This window comes from Gobius niger (genome assembly GCF_951799975.1).
Source record: "Gobius niger genome assembly, chromosome: 9".
NCBI classification, from domain to species: domain Eukaryota; kingdom Metazoa; phylum Chordata; class Actinopteri; order Gobiiformes; family Gobiidae; genus Gobius; species Gobius niger.
In genome coordinates, this window is record NC_136860.1 from 11,525,107 (window position 1) to 11,547,601 (window position 22,495).

A 22,495-nucleotide genomic window follows, 5' to 3' on the forward strand; every position below is an offset into this window, starting at 1 on the left:
AGAGGCAACATTCTGCCATAGCTCTTTCCCATATCTCTCTCAAGCTTTTCTGACAAAGTTTACAGAGCGTTTTATAGTTGGCAACTTGGCATAGTTGTGTAGAACAAACAGATCAATGCTTCGGCCAGCTCATGTCCTTCACTCATAGCTAACTGTACAAAGTTTACAGTGTCAAATTAACCTGAGCATTCTTAAACATAACAAGGTTGAAAACAAAATGACTGAAATATGTCACAATAATTCCACACCCGTAATGAAAACATTTTGGATACCTGAAGCCTTGGAACGCTTCAAGGCTGTCCTGGCAGAAAGTCTCGTCCACAATTGACCTCTTGTGGACAAACTTTATTGTCTCTATTGTTTATTGTGACTTCTCATAAACACGACTGAAGGACCAACACAATCACATGGAAGAGAAGTTTCAAACAGGCATGGGGCGGTTTCATTATTTGCAGCCTGATATTGATCAAATGATCAAATCAATCATAGGTCGATAAATAAGAGTAAGTCAGCCATGTCTGCTTTTATACCTCTTCAAAAGCAGGACTGGTGCAGACTCTTTCTCCACGTGAACGCGGTCAAATGAGAAATACAGCACATTTATTTGTCACTAATGTTTTACATCGCTAATGGTTACATTTGGTCCAGAAAACATCTGTACGACCTCACCGCTCAAGACAGCAGTGAAACGCTCTGAGCTGATGACTCGCTTTGAGACACTGATGCGCAACTCCCAGAGTGAAGCTCTTGGAGACAATAGGCACTTGAGTCACGTGACCAGCTATTGCCGAAACAGGCTCCGCGTTTTTTGCCCATCAGTGCAAGACACATACATTATTCATCTTTTTTCCTCTCTCTGCAGCCATCAAGATTATCAAGAAGATCAAGGATGTGAACGCGCTGCTGGACTCCACAGCTTCCTTTGAGTTGAGCCTGTCTCATGACGATGTCCCGGTCATCTGGAAGTTCAACGGCCAGGAGATCAAACCCAGCGACAAGTGCAAGATTCTGGCCGAGAGGAAAGCCCACAAGCTGATCATGCAGAACGTGGACACCAGCAACGCTGGAGAGTACACGGTCGTGGTGGGACACCTGCACAGCAGCGCCACGCTCACTGTCGAGTGTAAGTGCTTTTTAACATTTATGTTTTTGCCTTTTATATAAATCTGAGCTATCTTTCAGTTTATTTCCAAATGGTAATGGTCCATATCTAAAATGTACACTATCTACACTATGTACATGACAGTTTTTAGCTTCAGACAAAGTTAACGTTGTTCTCTCATCAAATAACATGGAGTTGTATTTCACTACATTCAAGCAGTTTTGAGTAATCCAGTCCACTTTCTTCTGCTGCTGAAGTGCTCCGATCTGTACTTCATGAGTTATAATGCATCACAGATGAAACACAAACTGTCCTCCACATTTTCAGAGGCTTTTCCCTGTGCCTCAGTCATTACTGTATTTTCCTTCCATAGACATTATTTCAAACGTTAAATATAAGTAAGTGTTTTATTGTCATTGTACAAGCGGACAACGAAATAGTGTTCAGGTGTCAGTCCTGAGCTGCTGCCATTGTTCGTCAACCTGCCCCGCATGACATATGCACGACATGTTCATTTTAAAACATAAACCGCAAATCTAATTAGAAGACAAAATTGTCAAAAAAGATAGTTTTTCCAATATCAATGCACTCCTAGTTTTGATCTTTCTGCCCGTCCATTTGCGTTCACTGTAATCTCTCCTGTTTGGTTCACAGCTCTGCGCGTGACCAGACCTTTGAAGAGCGTAGAGGTGGCAGAGACACAGATTGCCACGTTCGAGTGTGAGGTTTCCCACTTCAACGTGCCGTCCACCTGGCTGAAGAACGGCGTGGAGATCGAGATGAGCGAGAAGTTCCGGATCGTGGTTCAGGGCAAACTGCACCAGCTGAAGATCCTCAACACCAGCCGGGACGACTCTGCCGAATACACGTTTGTCTGTGGAAACGACAGAGTGTCTGCCACGCTTACTGTCAGCCGTAAGAAGTCATTCATTATCAAAAAGAAAAAGTGAAAGTCACTAATATTTAACATATGTCAAATAACTGAGAATGTTTGGTTTTTGATCCTACGTAACAAATTAATTTTGAATCCAAATCCCTTGGCAATCCTTTTACCAAATGTTATTTACATTAGACCTAACCCCTACCTAAAATAATGCATGCTGCAAATAATCTTTTTCATACCGCTGCATTTTCTTTTCCTTTTGGACTTTTGAATGAAGGAATTGATGGATGTGTTTTAAATTCCTCCCAAATCATTAAAGGTTTAAAACAGGTCAACAGTGTGCTGGAGTTATTTAAAAGGGTCTTTTACATATTATTTACAGTCACCTGTTATAACGTACTCTCCTATGAACCTCGCACAGAATTAGAATAAAATAAAATAAAATAATAACATCCCATCACATATATCTGATGCTGCATACTAAACAAAAAATAAATACATCTATCCTGCATCAATTAACTAGAAGTAATTTTTCTTTTTTGCAAGCACATCCATAATTTATTCATTGAAAAGATTTTGAATTTTAGATAATGCAGCAATTAAAAAATAAAACAGTTTTAGATATTTTGCATAATATGCAGAATATTTTGTGACTTATGAAACAAAGCCACAGAATGGCAGACAGCGGAACCCATAAACCTCTCCAGGTTATAACTGGAGAGACATTTGATATGAGGAATATAATTACACCACACTGTGAAGCTCACGAACCCTTGATGCAAGCACTTTTGTGCAGCTGTTTATCTTAGTCTGTCAAGAGGATAAGAACCAGCCCCCACCCCCAGTGACTATTTATATCAAGACCTGTCCTTTTAAAATATATTGTTTGTTTATTTTTCCATAGCTGTACTCATTACATCTATGCTGAAAGACCTGAATGCCCAAGAGAGGGACACGATCACCTTCGAGGTCACCGTGAACTACGAGGGAATTACATACAAATGGCTGAAAAATGGCGTGGAGATAAAATCCTCCGACAGGTGTCAGGTTCGCAGCAAGGAGCTTACCCACTCGCTGACCATCCGAAATGTACACTTCGGAGACGGAGGGGAGTACCAGTTTGTGGCTGGGTCAGCCGCCTCCTCTGCCAACCTCTTTGTCGAAGGTAAGAGCAGAAATAGCACACGCACTTTACACCAGGCTATTTTTTAAAGGGCACACATCCTGCTAAACCAAATGCATGTCCCCTATAAAAAGGGTTTCAGTTGGTGTCCCCTGAGAAAACATACCTGAGGGTGTGATTTGGTTCATAGTGTGTTTTAAGTCCAGTCAGCCTCTCAACTCGATGATCATTTCAGGGATGCATTTCTTCCAGTACAAGTTGCTTCTCTTCTGTATACTCAGAAAACAGCTCTGAATAACCTGATCAATTTTTTCCATGCAAATCATTATGGTTAGGTACAAAGCATAGTAACAAAGTTAGTAACAAAGCATATTTTCTCCAGTTTGGCTTTACCCAAATCTAAAAGCTTCTTGAAAAAAATAAGTATCAAAATAGAGACATTATAAGTGACAAAAATGCGAGTGGTGGTGGTAAGAGGTTAATTAAATGTTACCGTAGTTTTAAGTTATAAAACAATGCTAAGGAGTCCGTGCACAAGTAGTTTACTGTATAGGCACAATAATGGGTAACATGGTGTACTTGTACTTGTACTAAAATCACGGTCGCCTTGTCCTTTAGCTCGTCTCATTGAGTTCACCAAGAAAATCAAGGACATCAAAATCACTGAGAAGAAGAAGGCCATTTTTGAGTGTGAGATCTCAGAGCCCAACGCCCAGGTCATGTGGATGAAAGACGGACAAGAACTGGACAACTCTGAGGAGAGGTACAGTATACTCCAGTAGGCCTGCACTATACAAAAAAACTAAACAAAGCTAAGTTCAATGTTTTTACTAATGATGTGACTGTAATTAGATTTGCAATTTGTTCAGAATTGAGATTTAGTTTGCGGTGCACCTTTTGAATGACTTCAGAAACACATATATTCTGCAAAATATACTTATTATATAGTAGGATGTATAGTTAAATATACTTGTTAGCCTTCAACTATGGTATAATATTATTAGCTTCTCAAAAACATCCCTGGAGTGGTGTATATAGTAACAGAATGAACACACAACGGTCGTACTCCTTATTAAAACAGGACCCGTTTCTAAGCAGGTCTGTGCTCAAAGTGTGTTCATCATGGCACCTTTGATTTGTTAGCATGCCGTTACCTCAAAAGGAAAGCTTGTATTTACTGTTCTTTCACGTGTAATTCCCAATGCTGCCTGCAGAGGGCAGAAGCTCCTCTCAGCCGGAGTTCAGACAGAGTTGAGATGTGAATAAGGCAGACTGCCAATGCTAACATTGTGCTAATTTAGTCTCTGACTTCCTGGTTTGCGCTGGAGAAAATGCTCTATATTTAGACTCACACAACAGTGCACATGGTGTGTTTTTCTTTAACAAACGCCATGTTATACAATGTAGACCTATGGTGCCATATGAAGTTTATTACAAGCCCTTTAAGTTTTAATGGAATAGTCACTGATCAATCACATTTTCATAGGTACACTGTGACAGCTGAGAAGTTCGTCCACCGCCTGATGATCCAAACGGTTCGCATTTCCGACGCCGGCGAGTATTCTGTTGTGGCCGGATCCAGCGTGTCCAAGGCCCGACTTATTGTGGAGGGTCGCGATGTCCGCATTTCTGAACCTGCGGAAAAGGAGATTACAGTAAGAACATGCTCAGATGAGTCAAGTTTCTTTTTTTTAATTCACTAATGTTAATTAAAAAAAATCTAAAAATGTTTCAGGTTCTGGAGAAACACAGAGCCTCTTTTGAATTTGAGGTGAATGAGGACGATGTTGAGGGCAGATGGCTGAAGAACGGCGTAGAAATCCAGTTCTCAATGGAAGAACGATTTAACTATGTGGCCATCAGGAAACTCCACCGCCTCACCATCACAGAGACGTACAGGAGCGACGCTGGCGAGTACACGTTCATCGCTGGCAAGAACAGAAGCACCATGTATCTCCGAGTCAACCGTGAGTCCAAAATCTATCTACATACTCAGTGTTGGGGGTAACTTATGACAAAAGTAATGAGTTACAAAAATATATTCGTATTTTCAGTAACTAATATAACATATTACTTAAAGGAACAGGCCACCTTTTTTAAATACTAAGATATGTTCTTACCTGAGCTTCGACGAGTTGATACGTACCTGTCTGGTCTTTGTGCATGCCCGTGGAAGAGCGTGGTAGCTTCCAAATTCACCCCCATTTGGAGCTATAGGAATACATTGGGAGAGGCTAAATGCTAACAACATCTTTGGTCATTTTGCGTGACTGAGGGCACGCATAAAGACCAGACAGGTACGCATCAACTCGTCTAAGCTCAAGCAAGTTCTATTTCATCCCTCCTGACCGCCAGAGGCGGTGCTGAAAGCACTGAATGTTTCCTTCGCGCATGCGCAGCGAACATTCAGTACTTTCAGCACCGCCTCTGGCGGTCAGGAGGGATTCATAGAACCGTAGTTACATACGTAACTCTCGATCATATCTCACTATGTAAAAATGGTGGCCTGTTCCTTTAAATAAAATATGGGACGACATTAGTCAATACATTTCAAGTGCATTTCAATGTATGAACAAAAAAATGCCAAACTCCCCCCTAATAAGATGCAGCATAACAAATCAAGTTGGACATCAGTCTGTAGTTACTGTCGTCAAAACAAAACACGAGAGAATTGGGGAAAGAGAAGGAAAAGGAAATCTCTGACTGCACTTTTGCTTGGTTGTTTTATTGCTATTTGCAGTTTATATTTTGCCAAAAGTAACACTATTTTTGAAACAGTAATATGTAATACAAACATATTACATTTTTAAAACTGTAATCACTAATATAGAATATATTAATTGTAATTAATTATCATTTTTAAGTAACTTATCCAACACTGTTCATATTCTACTCAACACATTTTTCATTTTAAGTTCTTGGTAATGCTATAATAATGCTTCCTTGCAAAATAAACTTACCTGAAGTTCATTTATTTTTTTGGCAATCCAGCATTTGTAGCCTGTTCTGATGATGCTGTTGGGTCGATCTCATTTGCGTTTTATAAGTCCAGACACCTTCACTGGACTAATTTTGTTAATTTGAAAGCCAAATGAAGCATGTAGACGCTTCATTTGGCCTCTACGTGGTCATTTGCAAGCGTACCTTGCAAATGGAAAGAATGTTTTTTTATCTCTTTTTAAAGCCATACTGCGCCACACTTAAAAATACCTCAAAAACATGTAATTGGGCTCGCTTCTCCTCAGACCTGACATGTAACTTTGCTGGGAGTGGGACATCACCAGCTCTTGTCTCGTCTTTTGGTAGCCAAACATGCTGTAGGTTCAAACACTTTATTTTGTCAACCCACTGCAGCACTTAAGTCCCTAGTTGCACAATTGGTATCACTGACGTGTTGTTTATGTGTTCGTGACAGTTTAGTTAACCTATGTGAATATCTAACCTGGAATATTCCGCAGTGTGGCTTTAAACTGCTTCCCTCTGTCCCAGCGTATGAGTATTTGTATATGCTCAGAAATGAGGGCTTTTGTATGGATACGATTGGACATTAAAACACTTTTTGTATATTCCTTCAGTCCCTGAGCCTCCTCAGATCGTGCGCCACATGGAGTCCCAGTCAGTCGAGTCTGGTAAGCCCGTTCGCTTCTCCGTGGAGGTGAGCGGCCGGCCTCAGCCGCAGGTGTCCTGGTACAAAGACTCCCAGGCCCTGTCCCCCGGCTTCAAATGCAAATTCCTCCACGACGGAAACGAGCACACGCTGCTGCTCATCGAGGTCTTCCCGGAGGATGCAGCCGTGTACAACTGCGAGGCCAAGAATGACTACGGCGAAGCCACCAGCACTGCAACACTTAATGTGGAAGGTGAAGAAAAAAAAAGATGAATCTTAATATATACAAAACATCAGGACACTCATTGCAACATCTTGTCTACTGTTTTAGTTTCTGAGGTGGTGTCCCCTGATTCAGCTGCTCCAGTGGCTCCTCCTGTGGTCATCTCTCCCATTAGCAGCACTTCAGTACGGGAAGGTGAACCGGCCCGCTTCCAGTGCCGAGTCCGTGGAGATGGTAAGATTCTTAACGTTCCAAAACTTAAAACACTAGGGGTTTCCATCTTGTATAGTAATTTCAGTAAAGTACTTCCTCATGAGCCTATAAAGTGTCACAGGTCTTAAACAGATATTAAAATGTGTTCACTAGAAATCCCTGCTACAATTTGAAATTCACTATTGTGATGTATTTTCTGAAGCCACAACCACCTTTTTGTATTGGACAGATGTGAGAATCTGCTGGTTCCACAAGGACAAGGAGATCAAGCAGTCAGACTTCTTCAGGATGTCCCAATTTGATGACAGCTGTCAGCTGGAGATCTCCCGTGTCTACTCTGAAGATGAGGGCCAGTACAGCTGCACAGCCACCAACAGTGCTGGGACTGTATCCTGCTCTGCAACCCTAACAATGGAAGGTACGTTTTACTGACTGGTGCACTTAAATCACTGCTAAGGGGCAACAGACTCCACGCCTGAATTTCATTATATATGTTGTATTTATCTTATGGGAACCTTGCATGTGAAACAGTCAACATCTTCCTTTCAGGGATAAAAGACACTACAGAAACCGAATGGCATGTTTCCACCAGTCTCACAAGTCTAAAGAAACCTTCTCTAGGCCAAAAGCCAGCCTTTCTTCAGCCGATTGCGAGCTGCACGGTGCCACACGGAGAGGTGGCTCGCTTCCATGCATACGTGTCTGGCATGCCCAAGCCAGACGTGACTTGGTTCCACAACAGGTTGCCAGTAAAGGCCACGAAAAATGTGGTTTTTCATTTTGATGAGGTGACAAACATTGCCACCATGATCATAGTGGATGCTTTCTCTGAGCATGCAGGCCTGTACACATGCAAAGCTGTCAATAATGCCGGAGAGGCCGTCTGCTCTGCAACTCTCACCATAACCAAAGAGCAACAAGTAGTAGAAGAAGGTAACTTTGGGATCCCTTGACTGCAGCCAGATTCCCCTCAATCTTTGCCCTTTTCCTTTTATTGACCCTAATTGTTTTTCTTTCACCAGATGACACTGTGTATCACAATTGAGGGATGTTCTGAACATTGCTTCTAATTTTGAAGAACCTTTATAATTGCCATCTTTGTTGCCACCAATGCAACAAATATTGCAATAAAATGGCAACAAATCTGCCAATTTTATTTTTCAATTTCTTTCTGTATGTTACATTTGGCAAATTGTGGAATGCGTTTCATGGCGCTGAGACTGACACAGTGATCAGCATAAGTGATGCAACTAAACTACTAGGCCCCCCACACAATAATCACACATCTAATCTTCCAATATTGCTTGTAAAACATTTCAGGACATCCCTCAAGTTTCCTTTTGTGTTTACTAATTGCGCATTTATTCACCAGATCCCACCACTGTTTTCTGGGAAACCTTTGAGATATTTGTGCGAGAATAACAACACTATTCCTTTTTTTCTACTTTTCACTTCGTCTATCTTTCCCTTGTGTTGTGTGCGTATCTTTTACTTGTGTTGTGACCTCCAAATTAATACATTGTTGTTTTTCTTCACAGTGACTCGTGTTGAACATACTGAAACAAAGATTGAGCAAGAAGTCAAAGGTAGGAGTACGTTTGTGTTTCGATCAAAGGCTATAAATGTATTATCACCCCTTGTTCTAATGTGCTGCTCAAGGGACTGTTTGACAAAATGTTAATGAGCTTCTAATGCCTCAATTGTGGTCTGTCAGTAGCCTACTTTGATCCAAATGTTAAACTGAGAAAAAAATGCATTTGATGAGAATAAAACTGTTCAGACGGCTGAGTGTGCGGCAGCATGCTGACCAGATTTGGATGAAGTCAGACTGCTCCTACAGACTGCTTAATGAGATAAAATGTTGAACTGTCCCTTTAGATCCTACCCTTAAGTCAGATTGCATGTTACTTTTACGTCTTGACCAACAAGTTCTTCTTTTCAGAACATTACTACGTGTATTAATGAAACTACATGTATACTGTCTAGTCCAAATATGCTTGAAGCAGTTTTTGACACTTGCATCCTATAGGTATCCATTTTGGCATGAAGGGTCTTTATTTTATACAAAGGATATATATCTTTTAAAGCTTCCAGATTGAAGAATTCTTTAAAAGATATGATTTTTATATGTCTTTCCGCAAAGTATTTTGTAGCCTGGCTTGCAGATAGTGGGATGTGATTCCTGTGGTTTGCTTTGTAAATAACACAACTATATTAGTTCGAATAAACGCCTTGTCACCTAATTTGCGGCTTAAAATGGTCTGTTTGGGAACAGAAGATGTCATGTTTTGCGCATCATTTATGGCCTAAGTTTAAGGATTAGAAAAGGGCGTTTATTCCCTCTGTCTGCAAGTCAGGTGAAGAATACTGTAGCATAAAGTACTTCTCAAAAAGCAGCCCATCTTGGTTTATGCTTTTTTTTTTCTACTTTCCTTAAAATAATTTGTTTTGAAGAAATTTCCACAGACGAAGGATCTAAACGTCCTGCAGGTTTCTATTTAAAAGAATCGAGTCTTGCGTTTATTCGAACAAATATGGTGAGTCAAATCATTTCTTTTGGCATTGTGACTTGCAGCATGCCTAAAATAATTCCATTTCACTTTCTCCTGAGGTCTATGATCGTCTGACAGCTGTTTTTTTTTATATTTGCAGAGCTTTCCGGTGCTGATCCCACGACCTTGTCTGACATTGATAAGCTCTCAGTCACCTCATGGACAGAGAATTTAAAACCTTCATTCACAAAGAAACTTCAGCTCCAGTCAGTTGTTGAAGGAGATTCAGTAGGATTAGAGTGCAAAATTGTAGCCTTCCCACCACCCTCAATTCTCTGGTTCCATAATAACCGACCAATTCGCAAAGAGCGCAGACGCAGAATAATTTATGACGGCAAAGTGCACATGCATACCACATTGTTATTTATTGAGCCTATTAAGGAGAAAGACTCGGGTAGTTACAAGGTAATGGCCATAAATACAGAAGGTTCTGCAGAATCCACAGCATCACTTTTGGTGTCACTAAGAGAAGAGCAATCTGCCAACTATTTGAGATCTGCTAAGCGATCCGTGCAAGCGCATGAAAGTGACGATGTTATAGCAGAGCAGAAGAAGGAGAGAAAGTTTAGGGTGGATCTTAGATGTGTTGGTTCACCATTTGATAGGGTGTCAAAAGCTCGTCAAGGGAGGTTACGATCTAAAAATACTCTTGTCCGCACTGTATACTTCCGTTCCGGTACATTGTCGAATGAAAAAGAGGTAGTAAAAGAGCATAAACTTAAAAATTTGGAAACAGCTTCTGAGCGCGCCCCATCCCCTCCGCCTATGTTTGATCGATCCGAGCATTTTAACGATCGATTTAGCGACATTTACTGTGACAGACGAACAGGCGGTAGATCCAGCGACAGATTCAGCGATAAATTCAGTGACAGATGCAGTGACCGATACAGTGAAAGGTTTAGTGACACAGAAAGCCTTCACAATGAGGTAAGAACGAAACTAACAAGTCTGCAGAAGGCTGTCAAACAGAGAAAAAGACTGTCAATTTCAACCATGTCTTCGTCTGAGTTTGATGGTGAGTCAGTAACTAGCGAACCTAGTTATTCAGAGTATCTTGAAAGGCTAAGAGGCAAACCTGCATCTCTACCTGACTCCCAACAATTTAATCGGCTTTCCGATGATGGAGGTAAGGACATTTTGGGTAAACCCTCTCGCAGGGATTTGTCAGAGCCCCGTGTAAGACATTCTTTTGAGCCACAGTCAAGAACAAGAGCTATTCAGCTATTGAGAGGTGAGTTAGTGCTAGGTGCAGAGAAGAAAACTGAGGATGAGCAAGAGCATAAAGGTTTTATTCAAACCAAACCAGATGTTGAGTTCAAGGTCAGGTCAAGTGACCATCATCATGAGGCATCTGTTCAGAAAATTGCCACTCCAACTGGGGAAGTTCTATACACTGATAACTTGACATCGCAAGTGCAAATATCATCAAAATATTCTTCATCTTCACAAGGTCAAACAGAATCGTCAAATGTAGAAAATAGAACATTTCAGGAGCAAAAAAGGATGAGGGCTCAGTATGAAGAAGCTTTGCAGGCTGAACGCATAGATTATGAAGATAAACAATTGGCTCGAAGAATCACAAAATGGCAGCAAGGAGAAAAGATGTCTGAAGATGAAATGCTCCACCCAGGAACTGATATGCCTTTGCCTTCTGAGCCCGCATACATGGAACCTGAAAGAGACATGGTGCAAGAATTTATGGAAAAGGAAGGAACTGGTCTTACAGAGGCGGCCCATCACCATAAATCACCAAGGTTGATAAGGTCAGGTGATAATGAAGCTAGTATTGTCCCTCCACCCAAATCTCCCAAAGTTAAAGTTAGAGTAGAAGAAACTGAATTTGAACTTCCAGTCTTGCGACAACAAATATCACCCATCATAACATCCAGGGCTACAGAAATAGTTGAGTCCCCATCAAGAGCTACAGCTAGAGCAGAGGCCAGAGCAGAAGCCAGAATGAGAGACTCTTCAAGGCCAAGGCAAGCCAAAACGTCCTTAGAACATGCTGTTGGTGAAACTGTCGAATCTCATGAAATCTCTGAAAGACAAGACATATATGAGGAAGAGTATACTGGCGAATCATTGAGAGCTCATTATGAAAAGGAATTAGAGGCTGAGCGCATTGAGTGTGAGGAGAAACTTCTGGCTCTAAGAATCAGGAAATGGCAGCAAGGCATGATTATGTCAGATGAAGATACATTTCACCCTGAAACCGATCTCCCCATGCCAGCAGATGCACCATACATGGAGCCCGAAGGTCCAATTTACAGTCAGGAGGAGACGATGCGGAAAGAGGTGAAAGCAACAGGGCCTTGCCCTCCTCCAACTCTGCAAAAATCACCAAGAATGAAAACCCATGCTGAAGAATTTGAGAAGGAAGAATCTGTAAAACAAGTGCCAAAATCTCCCAGAGTAAGAATATCAGAAACGAAAACTGAGGCCTCACCTAGAGCAAAAGTAAGACAAGAGAGATTTGAAAAGTCTAAAGATTATCATGAATTACAGCTTTCAAGAGAAAATATCTCTGGACTCAAAAGTGAGAGTGACCAATTTGTCAGTGAAGAGGAAGCACTTGCGCAAAGAATTATGAAATGGCAGCAGGATGTTTTTATGGAGCAACAAGAAACAGTCCAACACAAAGGTGAAAGGGTTGAAGACCCCACAAAATTTCAGACAGAAGCAAAAGCAGAGAGAAATGTTCATGGGGAAACATCAGCAGCAAGTCGGTCTGAAATTGCCAGTGCAACTACCCAGGAAAAGGTTGCGGTCAATCCAGAAGTTCCTTTTCGAAAACTGGAAGAAACTCCAGCATGGGCAGCCACAGAGCTAGCAACAGAAGGGCGTGAAACTAGACTGGATAGGGACAGTGAATACCTCTTGAGTGAACAAGAAGCAATGGCTCAACGCATTTTGAAATGGCAGAAAGAAGAAGTCACAGAACTGGAATCAGAGTGGCCAGTTGACAATCAAGGCAAGCAATTATTTGAAGTGTCCGAAACAACAATACATTCTATGAGATTGCCAGAAACGTTTCAGAATCAAGTTTCATCTGTTCCCTATGAAAAGCAAATCCTAACAGGGGCATCTTTCACAACTTCCAAAACTGCTTATGGTGTAGAAGTACAAGAAGATGTGAAAGCAACGCCTTCTAATGAAGCTGTGCACATACATACACCAGACACAGTTGCTTCAGCTGCCCACACGATATCACACAAATCAGGCTTGTCATCTGAAGTGACTACTGCAAAGGAAGCAATGAGCCTTGAAGCTATGTCTGTTCAAAAACATTCTCCTTCCAATCTTAGCACCTTGCCAGCCGAAAAACAGAAAATTGCTGCTCCGGCTAAACCATTCAGACAACCAGTCCCAGCCGTAAAAGAACTAGAGGAAGAGCTGCCAACTGAAGAATATGCTATGCTTGTTGATAAAGCAAGCCTCCAGCGCTTCCAGTATGAAGTCAAAGAAGAGGATAGGACAAAACATGAGATAGAACCATCTAGAGACGTTACACAGAAAAGACTGCAAAGGGATGTTGCAAGTGAAGTCACTAGAAATATTGGAGTAAAAGAAAGTGGTCTTGAAGATAAAAAAACAGACACAAAAATGAATGTTCCCATGAAGGAAAGTGTGCTCTCAGTAGAGTCAAAATTACACAGTGAAAAACCAAATAAAAACGGTAAATCTCCAGTTTGTGTGAAAGAGCTGTCATCTCTCAATGTACATATTGGTGAGATGTCAGAGTTTTGCTGCCAGTTTCAAGGTGAACCTGTGCCCACTGTCAGTTGGCTGAAAGATGGCCAACCATTAGCCCAAATCCCTGACTATGATATCGTTACAAAATCAAACTATTCAAAGTTAACTGTTTTCTATCCAACCACAGACCATGTAGGCACTTATGAATGTGTGCTTGCCAATAAATATGGCAAACACATCTCCAGGGCCACGCTTGGGATTTCAGATGCAAAAGTGATGCATCCAACAATGGATGTTGAAAAGAAAGTAATAGTCACACATGAAATAGAAGAAACCTTGTTAAACCTTGAGAAGGCAAGAGAGGATAAAGTTTCTTCTTATAAAGATGCGAGAAAGGCAACTTTACAGGTGCCTCAAGTCGTAATTCAAAAACAACAACTCTCAGATGAATCTTTCTCGTCTTCAGCAGTTGAAATCCGAATTACTGCTGCCACCCCTCTTCCTGACATGGCAGCATTGATAAGTGAAGACAAATCACCCGCAGAAAAGGCCTCAGATGTACCAACTGATGACAGTGCATCTCAGATCAAACACAAATTTACTTTCTCCTTTGATGTGGCTGCTGAAGCTCCCAATGTTATCCGTGAATTAGAAAACATGGTGTGCTCTGATGGCAACACAGCAGTATTAGATTGTGTAATTTCAGGGGAGCCGACTCCTGAAGTCACCTGGTACTTTGATGATGTTTGCGTCTGTTCTGCAGTAGATAAGTACATAATGGAAGTAAATGAGAAAACATGCAGGCTTTACATCAAGAATTTTGCTTACAGTGATGCAGGACTGTATAAATGTGTTGCTACAAATAAGGTTGGCAAAGTCTCAAGCATCTCTAATGTATCATATCAAGCTGCTGAGCCAAAGCACTTTTACAAGGAGGGCAAAATTATCCAAGTTGAAGAAATAGAAAGCGGGAGCCTATCTGAAGATAGAACAAGTGCCGACAAATCCACCACCGCTCACACCTTTGTTGAATTTGGAGATAAAACTGTGCCTTCACCACTGGAAACCTTACATGTCACCTCAAAATCAAAACAGTCTCTTCCCAGAGAGTCTCAGGGTTTGTCTGGATGTGGTTTGGCATCCTCAGCTGCTGTGATAAATGTTTCTCAGATTAAACAAGCGTTTGAATCTGAGTCAAATGTTGGGCAAATGGCTCCAACATCTCCTAATGAGCAAGAACAGCAAACCGTGTTCCCTAAAGAGTTTCTTCCTGAGGTGCTTGATGTCGCTGACCAACAAAATCAAGTCACCATCACTGAACATTTTCCAGTTCCTGAAGGTGGTAATATTTTGCTTGGAGAAAATGTTACTTTGCCACTTTCTTCATTTGGGAAGTCTGCTGAGGAAAGAGCAGGGCTTGAGATCCATGGCCCACAACAATTTGTAGAGAAAGTGCAAGACTCTGCAGATATAGTCAGACCCAAAGCACAGAAACCTGGTGTTTTACCCGAACAGATTGAAACCAGAGTACCTGATGTGGGTGAAGACATGTTACGAACATTTGAAAGAACTAGCAGCTTTATTCCTTTCCAGTCAGAAAAAGTGCCTGCATCAAAACACTCTGTAAAAACATCAACCACTTCCGGAGAAATACTTATGCCAAAAAGGACTTCTGAACCTATCAAACCAGAAAGACAAAAGCTATCTGCCACATCGTTGAAGCACAGTGCAGCTGTGGATGAGGAAATGGATGTCCCCACTTCATTAGAGAGTCATTTTGAAGAATTGGGCACAACAGGCAAAGCTGAAGAACATGAAGATTTAGATTACCAACTTGAACCCTCATTGGATAGTGGTGTATTTCTTAGCTTGCCAGAATCCCAAGTTGATATGACAGAAGCAATAGAAGTGTTGGGTCATGAGGCTCAAACTGAGTTAAAAGAGGACAATGTTCGTCGTATCACAGCTCAATCAAAACCTATTAAGAGTGATGTGACTACTTTAATAGAAGAACCTTACAAACTTGTGGAGGAACACGTATCTCTCACACTTGAGGCTCACACTGCACTTGGAGATGGAGATACAGATGAAGTTTTAAAATCTACTGCCAAACCTGAAGTGGAAAGCATGATTGAGGGCTTATCCGACACAGTAGCTACTGTAGAGGCTGAGAAAGTTGAAAAATATTTGCAGAGCAGCGGAGAATTACATATGCCACCGTCTACTGCAGCAAGAGCTTCTTTGACAACAACCCGCTCCCTGGAAGAGGAGGAAGTCAGTTTTGGTGCAGTGTATGATTACTATAACCCTCCTGCTGACTGGGGCCGCCCACTGTCTCCGGAGTCAGAAATGTCTATAGAAATTGGTAGCACTGTGAGTGAAGAGATAGCAGAAGTGGCTGAGCGCTTCTTCACCCCTGGATCTTCTACAGAGACTTCACAACAAATTGCAGACTCTTTCCAGAGTCACAAATCACCCATGTCTTTGAATACTCCAACATCAGGTTCACCTGGTGGCTTCATGACACCGCAGGAGCATCCCTTTTCCCCACTTGGATACAAGAGACCATCAACAGGAAGCTCAACAGATAACTTTTTTTCTCCTGTTCAGTATTTGCTATCTCCAGCCGATGATACAGTAGCGCCATCTCATTCTGAGATAACAATGGAAGAAACTCGATATTTATCAGGTCGAAGTTCTCTTGGTTTAGGATCTCTCCAAGAAAAGGTACAAGGTATTCCACCAGCATTTCTGAAGCCTTTAATTAAGAAAAGAGTTTTTGAAAATGACACTCTGAGGTTTTACGCTGAAGTTTTTGGTCTTCCTTCTCCTGATGTAAAGTGGTTCTGTAATAAAAGTCAGCTTGTTGAAAGCAACAGAATTATTATGGATAGAGATGGAGACAGTATCTCACTAACAATCAATAATGTGACAAAAGCTGACCAAGGAGAGTACATCTGCGAGGCTCTAAACTATGTCGGAGAGGCCAGGAGTGTGGCCCTAGTGGGTGTTGTGTCACAGGAAGTCAGATTTATGCCTGCCCCTCCCGCTGTCACTCATCAGCATGTGATGGAATTTGATGTGGAAGAAAATGACTCATCCCGTTCACCTTCACCCCAAGAAATTCTTCTGGAAGTTGAATTGGATGAAAAAGATGTGAAGGAATTTGAAAAGCAAGTTAAGATTATTACTATTCCTGAGTATACAGCTGACAACAAAAGCATGATTATTTCTTTGGATGTGTTGCCAAGCATCTATGAAGAAGGCACTGTTGATTTTGTTACACAGGAGCATGATGATCTGAAAATTGCTTTCGAGGTCACAGAAATGCCACCAAGATTTATCAATCCCATTTGTGATATGGAAGCCCATGAAGGGACAACTGTTATGTTTGAGTGCTCTTTAATGGGAATTCCTTCTCCGATTGTCTCTTGGTTCAAAGGCGACAAAAAAATCCCTCACAATAAGAAGTTCATTCTGACCTCAGATGGTGACAATCATTTCTTGAAAATCTGCAAAATCTCAAGTCAGGACAGTGGAGTGTATACTTGCAGAGCCATTAATGTTGTAGGAGAGACTCTGTGCAGGGCATCTTTGGTAGTTTTAAGTGCGAAAGCGTTTGCTGGAAAAACTAGAGGAAGGGAACTAACCGCTGTATCACTTGGTAGCGCTAAAGTCCAACCTCAGAAATTTGATTTAATGGTCGGGAATGAATCATTTGATGGAGAGCAGGTTTCAGAAATAGAGCTTGAGTTTGAGTTTGAACAGGAAGCAGATGAATCTCAGCGGGCAGTGAGGCTGGTTGCTAACACAGACAAAGAAACTAGTGAACAGGGGGAGAAATATGTTAGTATCAATTTTGATGTGTTTGCTGAGCCAGCCAAAGATGAAAAGATTGAATTTAAAGGGAAATCCTCTGAAATGTGTAGCTTCCATTTCCAAGTGACTGAAACAGCCCCTAAATGTGTGATTCCACTAACAAACGTCACAGCAGCGGTCAGCACTCCAGTTATCCTTCAGTGTCTAGTTAGCGGTAAACCAAATCCCACTGCTGAATGGTACAAAGATGGAGAACTCATTACTGACAGAAGGTGTATCATTCAAGAGAAAACAGCTGGCCATTTTAATTTGCTCATTACCAATGTGACCCAAAGTGATGCTGGGGAATACAAGTGCTTAATACAAAACTCTGCAGGTTCTATCGAAACGACTGCCCTTCTCAAGGTGTTTTAGAACAGAAAGGTTTGTATTAGTTAGTACATTTGTATTGTTTGTTGTAAATTGTGAATATATTTTGTTTATTTATTATTTCAATAAAAGTTTAAAATTCAGTCAGGATGATAAGAAAATAAAATGTAAGTGCAACTACTAACTACTACCTACTGGTACTAATTTATTTAACCCAGTGGTTCTCACAAATAAAAGTAAAATGAAAATATTAATTTCAACTTGAAAACATTTTGCAGTTTTATATCAATATCAAAATACTTTATTTCCTAAGAGTTATGATCAAGCATTTGTTATTAGGCTATTTAGCTATATGGTTCTATCTCATCTTTTGTCCTATCCTCTGTGAAAAAATAAGACAATAAATAAATGTATTAGATTAATGGCAAAGACCTACAACCCACTGAAAATGGTCTTACGACCCACTTTTGGGTCTTGACCCACCGGCTGAGAACCACTGATTTATGAAATGTATTCTCAATAATTGGTTTCATTGTAATATTGACAGCGTCATGATTTTGTATGTGCTTTGTTTTTAGTGCAAATAATTGTTTCAATCAATCAATCAATCAATCAATCAATCAATCAATCAATCAATCAATCCAATCAATCAATCAATCTTTATGTATAAAGCCCTTTACAACAATAAAGGTGACTAAAGTGCTTTACAGTAAAATCAGACAAAATTACATACAGTAAACAACAATAAAATTCCAGTTGGTAGATGAAATATGTTCACTTGTTCACTGGGTTTTCATTGTGTAATTGTGACCCCTAACGGCCCTCACAGGTATGGCAGGGGGTCCCAAAATAATTTTGTGTTCCGGACATATTTGTCAAATCTTTATTTTGCAAGTATATTCGATATCAAATACCAATTTGATATTGAATATACTTGTCTTACACAACAGGATCACAAAGTTCAAATACAAGAAGCTACGTACACAATTTGATACATTGTATGAAAGATGCGTGTACCAAGTCTATCATGATAAGTTTGGGGAGCATGGCCTGAAAAGACCCCTGGAAATAGCGTGAACAAGTAATATTTTCATAGCGGAATGAAGAAAGACAAATGATTGTTTGCTTTGAAAGGTTTTTCACTTGAAATTGTTGGCAAATATTCTTCCTTTAACTACCTTTGAATTGCTTATTACATTTTCAGTTTAATTAAGTTTTTAATCAATCTTCCTTGTTTTTCCAGTTTGTTTGTGTGTGAATGATCTTTAAAAAAGTTGTAAGTGCTAGATGTTAAAACATCAAATACTGTGAAGCCAGTTTCTATTTTACAGTTCAATAATACAGAAGTGTACGCCTTGTAAATAAGTGTAATCTTTGAATGGTGTTTATATTACAAGAACAGAAATGTCGAATGGTGACATAGAATTTCATGATTCATTTGTACAGAGCTCATTGTTCGTTTGAGTTTTTAATAAAAAATAAAAATATTAACATTTTCTGTCTGAATTTATTCTATAATCTAATTTAGTTTAAGTACACTTAGTGTACATAATGTATTTAAAATAAATTAATGTGTAAATATTTACCTATTGTGTACATACATTTTGATTACTATTGTCTGTTTGCATCAATTTGATTCTCTGCATGTGCTTTGCAGTAGATTTGACAATACATCTGATTGAATGGAAGTTATTTGTTTGCAAGTGTCAAAAAATGCTTGATGAACAATATTGTTTAATAGAATAATGTAAAATTGTTAATCTAAAATGTTTTTTTCTTCTTCTTCTTCTTCTTCTCTTTCCGGAATATTTTCATGAAAATAACTTAATTTTTCCTCACAGAATTTTCTAGTACCACCATCACCACTGTGGACGAGGAAACCTTCAGCACGGGGGTCCAGTTACCACAGAAAACAAAAACACTTGAGCTCAAGCCAGACTCTAAACGCTATTCCTCCACTTTAGAGAAGAAAAAAGAAAAGCCAGTTTTCCTTACTCAGCTTTCCCCAGCAGTTTTGACCGCTGGTGAAACTGCAAGCTTCTCTGTACATATTTCAGGTTTCCCAAAACCTACTGTTCAGTGGTTCCACAAAGGGAAAATCTTAAAGAGCTCTTCCGTGTATAAGATAATTGAGGAAAAGGAAGTACACACTTTAATTATCACCAAGGTGACCACAGAGTATGAAGGGGAATATTCCTGCACTGCCACTAACCGATTTGGTAAAACTACTTGTACCACATACCTTGAAATAAAAAAGCCAGATGTCAGCCAGGCAGAGAAGTGGGTTGAAAAAATGTTTAAGATCACAGGCCAGCCTCCTACTTTTACAGTACAGATTGTCCCTGTGAGGTGTTCAGAAGGTGGAGAGGTTACTTTTCATTACAAAGCTAGTGGTGACCCACATCCAGATGTGAAATGGTTTAAAGGTGCATTCCAAATCCAGCCTAGTCAAAACTGCATTATCATAGCCAACCCTGATGGATCAGGCCACATCAATTTGAAGAGTGTAAAACAGGAGCATAGTGGTTTGTACACTTGTAAGGCCTCCAACCAGTTTGGGGAAGCATCTTGCAGTGCTGAACTTGTTGTATTCAAAGAATCCCGCAGACAGGAGAAGCACGCTGTTGTTCAGAAGAAAGGCTACAAGGTTTCCGTGACAGAACAAGCTACAGAGTCGCGCTTGTATCAAGTAAGTTTGCCTGGCCAGGACAAGACCAGGACAGATCAGATGGTTTACACAATCGGCACTGAAGACCGGCAGATTATTCCCAGTGAACAGGTTAGCTCGCTTAGGGAGGTCAATGTCTCAGCTGCGACAGTTCATCGTGAGAAGGTAACTCACCAGGCGGCAGTGCTACAAACTCATGAATTAGAGGAGAGGGTTTCCATCGCTCCTACTCATCCGCCCCAGGTTTCAGCTGTTCCTGCAAAACAGCTTCATATGGCAGCTTTCACATCATCCATTGAAGAAAGCCAAGGCCTTATGGAGCAGCACTGTGATCGCATCCAAAGCCCTGAGGTCATTGAGCTACAAGCCGCCAGAGAAAAGAAGTCAAAAGTGATGTCAGCTGTAGCAGAGGAGTTAACCCCACTGTCTACTGTAAGCACAGAGCCTTTAGCTGACAGAAAACCAACTAAAATAAAGACAGTTTCTGAACCTCAATTTCTAGTAAGCGGACATCAAGTTGAGTCCCAGCTTTCCATGCTTAAAGAGCAGTCGCAGGAAATGCCTGAATCACGGGAGGAGAAGGGTTATAAGGTCAAGGAAGGTGTAAAGATCTTGTATTCAGCGCAATCTTCAGAGCAACGTGTGCTTGCTGAAGGCCATACCACTGATATAGCAACATCTGATTTAGCTCTTAGATCCACAGCTAGTAAAGAAGAGCACAAGCCTATTGTGGCATCACTCAGTGAGTCAAAGCATACACTTCACAAGGAAAGTAAATTTTCACTAGAAAGGTCTGCTGAAGAAACAGCCACTTTATCTAAGGACAAAATTATGAATTTAGCCTTAAATACTGAAGAAAAGCAAATATTTCAATCTGAGCCCACTCAACAGCTGCCAAGTTTAGATAGCGCAACAACGATTAAGCCACATATTGAGGGAGAACAGCTTTTACACTTACAGGTTGTCACTGATCAGGACCTCCTTCCTTCAGAGAAAGCTTTTACAAGTGAAAAACCAGCCAGTGAGCAAGCAGAAAGCAGAAAAAGTCCAACACTACTCCATACAGTCAGCCAGGACGAGCTAAGGACAGTGGTTTGTGAGGACTCTGTAGAGTTTGAGGCAAAAGCAAGCACTATGACCCTTCATCCTCAAAAAGAAGCTTCCACTCAGCTTCATCTCCAGTCCACACAGCCTGTTGAGATGTTGCAGAAAGAAGGCTTACTTACCATTGAGAAACCAGAGCAGCATACAGCAGCGCAAAAGCAGGAACGTGCAAGGAAACATGCAGCTACCTTTGAGGAAAAAAGGGAGCTTGTTGCAGATTACCATTTGGAATTAGATGTGTCTGTAACTGGGGTTCAATCCCATCTTAGATTAGAACCAAGACCTCAACATATCCTTCAGCTCTCCTACCAGCCCATGCAGTTGCCAAAAGAAGAGCCTCTTACTACTGATGTCAAACAGCAACGTGCGTTAGTTCAGAAAGAGGATCGCTGGAACGTAATGCATGTGACGAGTGTTGCCGATAGCCATACTATGGAGGAGGGACACACTGAGAGTCTCACAGATGTAGACAAATGTACCCCTCAGATGGCCGTTGAGCCAAAGGTCCCCACTGTTCCTCTTCAAGTTGAAGAGAAAGAGATCTCCACTGAAAGTACTACTCTGCTTGAGGCTGCACAACAGGACTTTGCTGTGCAGATCCAAGAAGGTCAGTCAGTAAGGCAGTCTATAATAATGGATGAAAAGCGAGTTCTTATTGGTGAAGTCTCGCAGGAGGTCACCAAGGCACAGTCATCACAAGTTGCTGTCACAACACAGCCCAAGCTTTCTTTAATGGCTTCAGAGTCTGAAGACACGACAGCCCTACCTAAAGAAATGACCTTTGTGATCCAGATCCCTAAGCCGTCCAGTCTAAACATAAGACGTCAACTCAGAGACGCACTTCAGTCAGCGGTGGCCAGTGACCAACCTGTGTTATTGGCTGATGTGGCTGAGAAGTTACATGCTGTCGAAGTACAGGAAGTCAAGGTTCAGAGAGAGCCAAAACGGGCCATGTTTACTTATCTCATCACAACAACAGGCTCCCCAATGGAGATAACTCTTGCATTTGAAGGTGAATACCCACAAATGGCTGAACTCAGAACTGAACTTACGGCTGCTTTTCATTCAATCATTTACCAAGAAGCTAGCGTTCTTACATCAGCACAGCCTGGTACTATGCAGTTAGACAAACCCCAAAG

The 22,495-nt window shown here is 41.0% G+C and overlaps 1 protein-coding gene across 1 annotated transcript in view; it reads left to right on the forward strand.

The window, feature by feature from the left end:
- The window catches only part of ttn.2 (titin, tandem duplicate 2), a 197,167-nt gene that overhangs the window by 25,058 nt on the left and 149,614 nt on the right, over window positions 1-22,495 (forward strand). Inside the window, exons 28-37 of the mRNA XM_079562796.1 lie at window positions 863-1,123; window positions 1,757-2,017; window positions 2,890-3,150; window positions 3,727-3,871; window positions 4,595-4,763; window positions 4,844-5,075; window positions 6,684-6,968; window positions 7,047-7,172; window positions 7,381-7,569; window positions 8,690-8,737. Of these exons, the coding sequence (XP_079418922.1) occupies window positions 863-1,123; window positions 1,757-2,017; window positions 2,890-3,150; window positions 3,727-3,871; window positions 4,595-4,763; window positions 4,844-5,075; window positions 6,684-6,968; window positions 7,047-7,172; window positions 7,381-7,569; window positions 8,690-8,737 (1,977 nt within the window). The remainder of the gene's footprint in view (window positions 1-862; window positions 1,124-1,756; window positions 2,018-2,889; window positions 3,151-3,726; window positions 3,872-4,594; window positions 4,764-4,843; window positions 5,076-6,683; window positions 6,969-7,046; window positions 7,173-7,380; window positions 7,570-8,689; window positions 8,738-22,495) is intronic.